The sequence below is a fragment of the Watersipora subatra genome, chromosome 2, assembly GCF_963576615.1.
Source record: "Watersipora subatra chromosome 2, tzWatSuba1.1, whole genome shotgun sequence".
Lineage (NCBI taxonomy): Eukaryota > Metazoa > Bryozoa > Gymnolaemata > Cheilostomatida > Watersiporidae > Watersipora > Watersipora subatra.
This window is the reverse complement of record NC_088709.1, coordinates 68,296,890-68,309,392: the sequence shown is the minus strand read 5'-3', so window position 1 is coordinate 68,309,392 and position 12,503 is coordinate 68,296,890. Positions and strand designations below refer to the sequence as shown.

General features: G+C 35.0%; 1 protein-coding gene across 3 annotated transcripts in view; it reads right to left on the bottom strand.

Moving 5' to 3' along the window:
• LOC137387088 (ceramide phosphoethanolamine synthase-like) overlaps nt 1-12,503 on the bottom strand; it is a 42,427-nt gene that overhangs the window by 6,839 nt on the left and 23,085 nt on the right. For all 3 annotated transcript variants that reach the window (XM_068073385.1, XM_068073384.1, XM_068073382.1), the window contains exons 2-3: nt 4,702-5,485; nt 607-758 (exon numbers count right to left, since the gene is read on the bottom strand). In XM_068073385.1, the coding sequence (XP_067929486.1) occupies nt 607-758; nt 4,702-5,446 (897 nt within the window). In that variant the 5' untranslated portion in view covers nt 5,447-5,485. The remainder of the gene's footprint in view (nt 1-606; nt 759-4,701; nt 5,486-12,503) is intronic.

The following is a 12,503-nucleotide window of genomic DNA, read 5'->3' as shown; positions in this document are numbered from 1 at the left end:
CACGGACGCGCGCACACACGTACGTACATAATTACATACACATATTGCCGAGCAACAGTAAGCCGAACGAAACAAAACAATGTAATAATAACGCATTTCAATATATTGCCAAATATAATAGGTAGTAACTATATTGCTATGTTATGGTCATCCTGATATGTAAGCAACACACGTGTGTGTAATAGCTGTGTCTCTTGGGAACTGAGATATCAGGTTCCCACAACACTAAACCAGGTTACGTGATAAGGGCTAGCCAAAATGCACTTCATGCATTAGCATGTCATGCTAGAAATTAAGGAATTTTGTTCCCATTTGTTGAGACATTTCTGTTTCCAATGCATTTATTTACAGGCGATACAGCTTGAATTACAAATAACAGGGTTGTAGACGTCAATAGTTTGACACTTTTATGACACTGTTAGGATTACCAGTCATGACAAGGTAGGCTACCAGATCAGTGTGAATTGAAAATTTTTGAAATGCTTCAGTAAGAGCTATAGATGGTATTGACCACAAAGCATCTTGTACAGGTTTTTTAATCCTAGAGTTATTAGCTGTAATAGAGTGGTTAGTGTGATATCTCTGATGCCTACATGACAGGTTTACCTGCTGGTATGGTGTTGGCAAAGTCACTTCAAAAACATTCCTATACTGTTGAGTGAAGTAGTCCCACAAGGCTGATGAGGAGAAGACCAGCAATACTATCCAAACGATTTTGAGCGACATCACCCTCACCATGCCTTCCCCATCTGGTGTCTCTGCAGGTATAAAACATCTACATGTATGTACTAGATCATAAGCTTCAACTCCATTCAGGATGTTACGATATGCATGTGGCTAAACAATAAAAAGCATAAACTCAAGTCTATACTTGAGTCTAAACTGTCTGTTTAACTTGGCCTGTCATTCAAAGCATACACTATGTTTCCATGATGCGCATGATCCGCAAATTTGAGCCAATTCGCAAGTTAACCGCATCATGGAAACGACATAAATTCGCAAGCTAAGCGAGTTGTGCGATTCGCAAAACTTTTGAAGCCATCATGCTTGCGAATAACATAAACAGTACTTGCAAATGATGCATTAAAATGCCACACCAGCTGTTCAATTTTACACTTTTTCAATACTTCCGTTGTCCTTTCTCGATCCAGTGTCACATGTTTGCCTCGCTAACGCGTGCATCACAAACTGTGTTACTAATTATTAACTTACAGCGTACGATCCTTAGGTTTTCTCATCAAGGCGCCGGAGTCAATCCGCATCAAGCGAATATCCATAGAAACACTCAATTCACACAGTAACGCAACTGGCTCACAACTCCAAATTCGCATGAAGCGAGTCATGCGAGTCATGGAAACAGTGATAAAATACCTCCAGTTTAGATATATATAATCAGTAGGTAAGTACAAATTTGGATACAATCTCATAGCATTTAGGCATTACAATAGTGCCATTTTCGCTGAGATGAATAAAAGATGAATTGCTGCCTACTTATAACTCCTTCAAATCTTCGTGTAAGTTTAATGCAAAGTAAAACAGAACGTGTGAATATTTTACTGAATCCAATTAATATGTTTGCTACAGTTTGCAGCCAAAACTGGCTTTTTATATGCAATAGAAAAAGAGTTATGAGCATCGATTCATTTTAAGCCAAGTTATGATAGGATGCTATCAAATTATATGATGTACATTTGCCAATTTATAAGTTATATAATGATAATCAATAATAAGTATCATCATAATAATAATTATTATTATCATCTATCAATAATTATTATACCCTAGGACACTTATATTTCGCTAGTATTTAGTTTCGTGAGTAGCATACAGAGTAAAATTTCGCTGCAACTTAATTTCGCAGCTTTGATGAGTGCGAAAATATAGTGATGTGAAAATAAACGCAGTGGAACAAACATAATTAGATTTCTCAAGTTCGGTTCGGTTCACCGGTAAAAAAAAAATTTCAATTTGAGACTAGTTTGTAATTGTGAACCGCATGCAGAATTGTGTGGCCGAGATCGATAATGTAATTTGATCGCTTGCTGCCATTTGTTTCTTGGACTATCAATGAACAAAGCTATTTAATTCCGCGTTTTCGCTCGTTCGTTATGATAGTTTAGTTTCGCTAATGAAATTTTCGCGAGAGGATGACTCCGCGAAAATGCGAAAGTTAGATGAGGCAAATACATAAGTGTCCTAGGGTAACTACTTTCCAAACTATTTTCCGAACTATTTTCCGAACTATCAATCGCAACCTTATATAAGCCGCATCTGCTCTATTTTTAAAAACCGATAATTGAACAATACATAGGACGCACCTTTTGTATAGGCTGCAAAACTTATAACAGTGCTTTTTAACACGGCAGCAATTTAGCTGGTTAAGAGGCAGTTAATACGGAACAGTGCCTAACGGCACTGTTCCGTATTAACTGCCTCTTTTTTAATCTAGTGAGTAATGGAACAGTACCTTTAGGCACTGTTTCGCTTTGTTTTCACCGCTAGAGGCGCGCTAAATGGAGATTCCGGTTAGTGCGACACTAGTGGTGAAAGAAAAAAACAGAATAGCCGCAGCCTCTAAATTAGCCGCATGCTCAAAACATCAGAAAAAGGTAGCGACTAATAGTCCGAAAATTACGGTAGTTGTTATCGTTGCTGTAGTCAGGGTTGGAAAAATCAAAAGAATCAGATTTTTTTATTTAAATCAGATTTTTTATAATTAAATCAAATTTTTTTGAAAACATCAATTACATGAAGGATGAGTCAATATCAAAGAACTGAGTGCCTTGCTGGCCACTTTTCACTTACAAGAGAAATTTGTACTTAATAACTATTACTTAGCCTTTTTAATAGTTCAAACTTTGCTCACAGCCAAAAATCAATTGTACAATCACAGCCTTTGAGATGGGAAAGTTCTGAAGAAAATAAATCAACATGATTTTTTAGGATGATTTAAATCATTGATTTAATTGATTGATTTAATTGATTTAAATCATTGATTTAATTGATTTAAATCATTGATTTAAATCAATGATTTAAATCATTTAAATCAATGATTTAAATCAATTGATTTGAATCATTGATTTAAATCATCGATTTTAATCGGCCAACCCTGGCTATAGTTGATATAGAATTCCGCACACAGAATCGCACTTCCGCTTTCTGAGCATTTTAACCGCGACCAAGATTCATCGATTATAATCTTCAAACATCCTGACAATCAGCTAACCTCAAAATCAAAAACAATCGCAAATTATAGGAAAATGCTGATACTTTCCGTAAGTTCATCTTTAAAGACTGATGAGGTGCTGAGGACTATTCCAGCTGACTATGATATAGCCAATGATAAATACAGCTACAAATATATGAAGCTCTCGGGACTAGGTTTTTAGATACATTTAACAAGCATGCTAGATGGTGACAGTGTGTGGTTTAATTTTACGCTAAAGTGGCACATGCCATTACGTAAAAAATTGTCTCAAGAAAGCTACTAACAATGATTACTAGAACTACTTTGAAGCAGAGGATATTATTACAGTGGTTGGGCGAATTTCAAGCAAACAAGTTTACTGACGATGGTCACTATAGAATTTCAAGTGCCAGCAAAGTTGTTGAAATCAAACTGGTAGTTTCAAGGTTTTTGCATCTATTCTTTTTATACTAAGATTTTTCAACTAGTATTATATAATAAAAAACACAAAAAATGTTATAACTACTGAGTAAATTTCTGTTAATTTTACTGGCAATTATTATTAATAATTGCTATAATAATTAACAATTAATTAGTTATTAATTTTATTGGCTATTTATTTAATAGCAATTATTATTACCATTACAAACATTGATAGAGTTCCACATTGCAAACTTGGTCAAAAAGCTAGAAGTAATTGAGCAGCTCCGTTTAAACCATTTCTAAATGATTTATTAATGAGTTGAACAGTTTGAGAACATGTATTAAAATTACTACATTTTTACATTTGTAAAAAATTTTCATTATGGTTAAATACATTGTTTAATAACTTGGATGCACCTTTTCATTTTTATGATGATAAACTAACCTACTACCGGATTGTTGGAGGTTGCAATATAACCTTGAGTAAATTGAACGAGTAAGTTATCAAGTATTTAGTTTAACCAGATGTTACTGTGAGTACTGCAATTCCAATGGCTAAAGCTATCAAGAATGTCAAACACTTTCATATTATTTACAGGAGTTTCAGTGCAGTAATTGCCGTGATTGGCGGAATTATATATAATAGTTTGAATCTTATTTTTGAATGAAACAATTTAGAGAACTGCTTGAACTGAGACTTAGAGAACCGAGAAGATTAAATTTAATTTCTGCAATATGCAATTAAAACCTGAGAAATGTCTGTACACGACACTGATTGTGTCAACATTTAGCGACATTGATCGCAAATTTTAGAAGCGATAAACATGAATAAACACTAAATTACTATAGAACGAGCTGTGTCCATGTGTCCGAAGCCTCGGTAATCAAGTTATGAGAAAAAAAATTTCATGAAGCCGAAATCACACCTAGAGGCGCAGCTGGATACTCAGATTATAAGGCTCGCTCATTGCCTCCACTACTCGATCACCTATTCCATTATGAGAATAACTGTGCACATAGTTATTACACATGATTATCTCTCACAGTGCACAGGACTGTCAACGTGTAGATATAAAAATGAACTGTCATACCTTGACCTGATGAAGAAAGACGTGGAGAGCTGACAGGAGAGCGATGTTTATAGCAATGAAAGTGCAAAGTTATCGGTGCTTGCCCAGAGTTCTTTGACAAATTTTGTTTCATTGTTTGGTATGCTCCAAATAGAAACATGAGCGCAGCGAACAAGTCACAGAAAAAATCCACAAGCCATCCACTGGAATGTCGAATAGATTGCTGAACGTGCTTTTCTGCTCCAGCAAGATGTTGCATTCTGTAGACAACTCCATCGACGCTATCGATCCACAGTCTGATCATGAATATAACAATACCAACTCGTTTTGCAAGCATGTTATCTGTAGATAATAGTTTCGCAGCAGGAATGGCAATAAGAGCACCAAAAACACTAACTACATTTGGTGATATGCCACGTTGTTGGCTAAAATTTGTGCTAGCTTCAAATAACTCTGCTAAAGGCCAATTGATGTGGCAAGAAAGATGGTCCTCCATAGCACCTTTGATCGACAGCATACGGAAATAATGGAAGCCGTCACGATATGGAGGTGGGTCAGCAGTTCTGACCTCTCTTCGTTGTATATGTATGTAAGTGAGCAAATCCATGATAACAAAATAAATGGCGACCAAAGCTGTTACGCCGTACACTATGACGTTTTGCACCGAGTACTTATGGTTACCAACAGCGTTATTAACTTCTTTGCTTCGCTCTTTAAAAATTGTTGTAGCTTTGTTGAATAGCTTCATAACTTTAGCAGAGAGCATTGTACGAATAAGTCACAGACCATTGAACCCAACCCGTGCCTGTAAAATAATACACTGTCTTATTAGCAAAATACCCATGACATGATGCAAATTAGAGATGAACACAGCAAGGAAACAATAGATTCTTTTTAGAAACTGTTTAATCCACAGAGATGTGAACCTATTGGGAAGTTAAAGACTAAGAATTACCTTAAAATTAAATTTATCTCATCGCAGTCAGCATAGCCATTATTCCATCGTAGCAAATTTTCAATTTAATTAAAAAAATGAAACTATGATAAACTCTTGAATAGAAAATGAAAATATGTATAATTCTAGTGTACGATTGCACCTTTACCTGACGCTGGAAGACCTTTTGATAACTGCACACAGATATAAAACAAAAACTTCAACTAATAAAAATAAATTAGTTTTAAATAATTGATTAAAAGAAAAAAATGTATATGCTAAAGCTTTTACCAAAGATAAAAGATGGTATTTCTGCCAGTAAGTTGCCGCCAAACACATGGTACGTTTTAAGCCTGCGAGGCCGAGAGAGAACAGTGGAAGTGAATAATGTTACGATGTAGAAGAGTAAAGCAAAAACGTATTCCTAGTTCACAGACTAAAACTATAAATTTGTTAAAAGTTGTCTTCTACCGTTTAATTTAATTGTTGAGATGTGACAACTCCATATCAAATTGCCAAACTTTGTGCCGAGTTAGGAAACCTTTGTAACGAAGTAGAGCACGTTTGATTTAAAAACTTTGTAAGCAATTTGTGCTAAAATTTTTACAATTTCTATTTGCTACTAAAACCTTTTTTTAATTTCACTTTTCAGATTCTACACTGTTTTTAGAGTACATAGTTCTGCAAAACAATAAACATTTTTTGCCAGCTTACCAAAACTTCTTGTACATAGAAAATAGATTTTTTACTTATTCCTACAAGTTAAAAAGACAAAAGAGTAAAACTTTAAGTAGTCTTGCCAAAAGATACATATTGCACAAGATCTATTTCCAAAAAAAACATAAATAAGGCATGTAACAATAATTTTAAAAAGAAAAATTGAAACTCGCTACACAATAATCATAAATTATTTTGGCACTCCTGCAGCACCCTACTCAAAATTTACATTTTAAATAATGCTAATTTAAGACTGGTTGTGAAACACATAAATAGCAAAAAAATGTAACAATGGCGACAGCCGCTAACATTGATCAAGATTTACACCACCTAGCAATACGCAAGTTCAACCATCATCCAGATAGCACAGAACAATGAGTGGTGCATTCATCATTTTATTCATATCTATGCCGATTCTTGCAAATCTTAATAAATAGTGCAAATAAATGTACCCCAGAAGCAACAATAATACAACATCCAGTATTCTCTATAACAATTGTCACTACTACTCTTGATTAGTACTACAACTGCTATTACTGCTACTAAGGCTATTACTACCACTACTACTACTACTAAAAGTACCACTACTACTATTACTATTTCTACTACTACTGCTACTATTTTCACTACTACTACTGCTACTACTACTATTATTACTTCTGCTCCTACTACAACTACTATTACTATTACTACTACCACTACCACTACTACTACTACTGTTGTTAATGTTACTAGTGCTAGTAATGAAACTTCACTTATCAGTACCACTAATACTGTTATAACTAGTGGTTTAACTACTTCAACTAACACTATTAAACCTACCTCAAGTATTGTTATTAGTGCTGCCGTTCCAACCATTGGTACTGTTCAAGTTGATGGTGATAGTTCAATAATGGTTGTACTGTTCAACCACTTCTATCAATGCCAATGCCACTATTGATGGTATTACTACCACAGCAACTACTCCTTTCATAACTAATTGTATTTCTACTACTTTCACCAAAACTACTACCACTACTATTATTACTACAACCATCGCAGTTGCTATTACCACTTTTTAATTCTATAACTACTGCAGTTACAACCGCAGCTGCTGTCAACGTCAATGCCGCTAGTAATACTGCTACTATTAGTGCTACAATTACGATTGCTATAGCTAGTACTGTAGCACACTGTTACTGCTTGTACTACTACTACTATAGTGACAGTCACTATTTGTAACCATTGCCAATCTTACTTTTTAGAACCAGCAGTACTATCTCTGTGTTTAATTTACTAGCATGAGAGGCAATTAGAGAAGACACCAAAGGCAGCACCGCGGCAAGAACTAGATGGCCTTGATAACGGCAATCATGATTGTGCAACTCATAGATGATGGGAAACCACTAGTAGTGGCTCGACCAACTGTGATTAGTGAAGCCTTCTAGATTTTTAGAACTACTAGTAGTGTCTTGACTAACTGATTTCAACCCATCCTTCTAGATTTTTAGAACTACTAGTAGTGTCTTGGCTAACAGTGATTTCAACTCTTCCCTCTAGATTTTTAGAACTACTAGTAGTGTCTCGACTAACTGTGATTTCAAACCATCCTAGATTTTTAGAACTACTAGTAGTGTCTTGACTAACTGTGATTTCAACCCATTCTTCTAGATTTTTAGAACTACTAGTAGTGTCTTGACTAACTGATTTCAACCCATCCTTCTAGATTTTTAGAACTACTAGTAGTGTGTTGGCTAACAATGATTTCAACCCTTCCCTCTAGATTTTTAGAACTACTAGTAGTGTCTTGGCTAACAATGATTTCAACCCTTCCCTCTAGATTTTTAGAACTACTAGTAGTGTCTTGACTAACTGTGATTTCAACCCTTCCCTCTAGATTTTTAGAACTACTAGTAGTGTCTTGGCTAACTGTGATTTCAACCCATTCTTCTAGATTTTTAGAACTACTAGTAGTGTCTTGACTAACTGTGATTTCAACCCATCCTTCTAGATTTTTAAAACTACTAGTAGTGTCTTGACTAACTGTGATTTCAACCCATCCTTCTAGATTTTTAAAACTACTAGTAGTGTCTTGACTAACTGTGATTTCAACCCATTCTTCTAGATTTTTAGAACTACTAGTAGTGTCTTGACTAACTGATTTCAACCCATCCTTCTAGATTTTTAGAACTACTAGTAGTGTCTTGGCTAACAATGATTTCAACCCTTCCCTCTAGATTGTTAGAACTACTAGTAGTGTCTTGACTAACTGTGATTTCAACCCATCCTTCTAGATTTTTAGAACTACTAGTAGTGTCTTGACTAACTGTGATTTCAACCCATCCTTCTAGATTTTTAGAACTACTAGTAGTGTCTTGACTAACTGTGATTTCAACCCATTCTTCTAGATTTTTAGAACTACTAGTAGTGTCTTGACTAACTGTGATTTCAACCCATCCTTCTAGATTTTTAGAACTACTAGTAGTGTCTTGACTAACTGTGATTTCAACCCATCCTTCTAGATTTTTAGAACTACTAGTAGTGTCTTGACTAACTGTGATTTCAACCCATCCTTCTAGATTTTTAGAACTACTAGTAGTGTCTTGACTAACTGTGATTTCAACCCATCCCTCTAGATTTTTAAAACTGCCTCCTTCTTTTCTTCTCGTTTCTTTGCCAGTTAATGTGAAAAAGTTTCATTTTTATTTTCAATTGAAAATTTGTAAGTTAGTCTAAGATAAGTGCAAGCATAGCTTAAAGTTCATTTGTCCCAAGTATCTGTAATTCAATTAAAACTGTTTATGTAAAGCTCATTAATAGTTAAGCTTTGCTCTTCAGCCTTTCCTGTAGGGTTACCAGTGAAAATTAGGCTTCTGGATTTATACATACACGTGTGTATATACATACATGCGTGTATATATATACATACATGCGTGTGCGTATATATCTGTACATGCTGGTGTGTATATATCTGTTCATGCTGGTGTGTATATATCTGTACATGCGTGCATGTGTATGTGTGTGCGTGTGTGTGTATATATCAGTACATGCGTGCGTGTGCATGCGCCCGTGCACGCACGTGTGTGTATATATATCTGTACATGCGCGTGTGTGTCTGTGTATACATCTGTACATGCGCGTGTGTGTATGTGTATACATCTGTACAAGTGTGCGTGTGTGTATGTGTATACATCTGTACATGTGTGTGTGTATGTATCTATACATATACATATATATATATATACATATACATACATATATATACATATATATATACATATATATATACATATATATACATACATATACATATATATACATACATATACATATATATATATATACATACATATATATATATATACATACATATATACATATACATATATACATATACATATATACACATATACATATATACATATATACATATACATATATACATATACATATATACACATATACATATATATATATATATATATATACATATATATAATCTACATGTGACTACAAAGTTGAATAATGTGATTGAGCAGTGATATTTTTCAGTAATGCTCACCTAACTAGTGTAACTTGCCATACTATAGTATAGACTATGAAACATTCTTGAACAGGTTAAGTAGTTGTTTTCTAATTGAACAACTGAACTACAGTGCATAGTTTAATACTAAACAGACAAAGTTCAGTTTCCTATTCATCAAGTGAAACACCGTAAACACAAGCTTGTGTTCTAATAACAATGGTGCCCCTATCTGTACCATCATAGCCTTTGTACTATGCGTACCATAGCCTTCGTACCATGTGTACCATAGCCTTTGTACCATGTGTGCCATAGTATTGCCTATTCTGAGATTTCAAGCAGCGATCTGTTAAATAGTGACAAAGCTTTCATGTGGCTGTAAGATACTGGGAAGGCATCAGACTTATAATCATGTTTCAACATCATTGTAGGCATGAACTTTACTATAAACCAGATAGGCATGAACCCCTCAGCCTGGCCATGTGATGAGAAGAGTGCTTGGAATGCAGATAGAGTGATTTGACCCCTAGTGAGTCATAGCCTTTGTAACATGTCATGTGATAAAAGATAAGTTGCTCTTTAATTTAAAAGGCAGCTTGTAAATGATAGCATCTGTTGAAAGAAATAGCCAACATACCGTAAAACCTCTAATTGAACGCCATGGAGCTCTTTTTCAACCTCTCTAGGGTGGCTGTCAAATGGCTTTCAATTAGAGGTTTTACGGTAACTAAAATAGGTTATCCTGATAAAAACAAGCTAAGGGGTATCCATTCTCAATGCATAACATTCCCAACCTGGCTAATTCTATGCTCTCCGCAAGCATAGAGAAGACTAGAAATACATCAGAGCCCTGTGAGATTTTCCTAATTAGTACCTTGTAACAATACTAAACATCACGTACTAGCTCTCCTCATCTGCTGCCTCTATGATTCACACATAGACTACAGCTGCTACCAGCCACTCTCCGGATGATTGCTCTGAGGCTTCGCTTGAAATAGCTTTACTTTTCTAGGCTAGTTAACCTAATTTTCCTAGAAGACACGAACCCACTTCATTAATGACGCTGATAGCACTATTAGTGATGTCATCATTCTAAAAACATACCCTCCCACTCCACATAGCTCAGTGTGCATGTTTAGGCTTGTACACTGAGGCCTTTGTCCAACGGCTGAATAACAATATGATCTAAAAAAAAATCGTTTTTAACTGGATTTGTTGACTGGTTCAAAATTTTTCTATAAAATTTCCCTGTTCCAGTTTAGCGCAACTTGGCAAATAGGAAGGTGAGAAAACCATTTATATAAAGTTGGCTGTAACAAAGAAACAATGTAGCACTTAAAGCATGACTGGAAGGAAACCATCCCACAGTGGAATGTCAACTCCTGATGTGCCAGGGAATCTGATGCCAAAACAAGGTCATGACCTCATTAGCAAAGTCATGACCTCATTAGCGCTGAAGCGTCACGTGGCTTTGTTTATGAAGTTGGATATCAGTCTTTGAGATGGAAGCGTAAAAGCTCACAGTAGAGACATAGTGAGAACAAATTCTTTAACCTTTCGCTATGGAAAGCATTTATAACAGCTGGCCTTAGTACCTATACAAAAACATTGAGTTGACAAATTAACCCAAGCCTTAGTACCTATACAAAAATATTGAGTTGACAAATTAACCCAAGCCTTAGTACCTATACAAAAACATTGAGTTGACAAATTAACCCAAGCCTTAGTACCTATACAAAAACATTGAGTTGACAAATTAACCCAAGCCTTAGTACCTATACAAAAACATTGAGTTAACAAATTAACCCAAGCCTTAGTACCTATACAAAAACATTGAGTTGACAAATTAACCCAAGCCTCAGTACCTATACAAAAACATAAAGTTAACAAATTAACCCAAGCCTTAGTTCCTATACAAAAACATTGAGTTGACAAATTAACCCAAGCCTCAGTACCTATATAAAAACATAAAGTTAACAAATTAGCCCAATATTTTGATATAATAAGTTTAGGATATGGTAATATCGCCAAAAAGCACAAACCAGTCAGTTTTTTTTACAAGATTTCGCAGCATAATATCGTGGCTCAGAATTTTTTTTTGTTTCGGTTCAGGCTGAAGGAAGAAGGCGAATTACGACCTACGTATTTCTGTGAGTGAATTTTTTCAACATTAGGCCTCAGATATTTCAGATATTTATACTTTTATATTAGAGAATGGGGGTCTGCTTTTTGGCAAAACTGCGAAAACGATAGAGTTTTCCTTTTGCAACCAGTTTCATGAAACTATAAAAATTTTTTAAACATGTCTTTCGTTTGTCAAATGCATTATTCTTTGCGAATTTTCTGCTGATTCCAAATAAACTTTAGATTGAAGTCATGTGACAGAAACTCTCACTTTTAATGCAAAATTTCCAAGTGTCCGCCGGCAAGAATTTTTTGGTATAAATTAATTCCATCAGAACCAGCAAAGAATTATGTAATGAAATAGTGAAACACGTCTTGGAGCTGCCAAAATGTACAAACGTCATTTAGAATTCGGGTGTCTAAAAATACTACAAATTCGTGCCCAAGTCTTTGATAAGGCACAGCCATATCCATGGTTACCCATTTATAAAAAAACATGTTGCCTAGATGTTGACTTTTTATTTGGGCAACTATTCCAAGTACTCT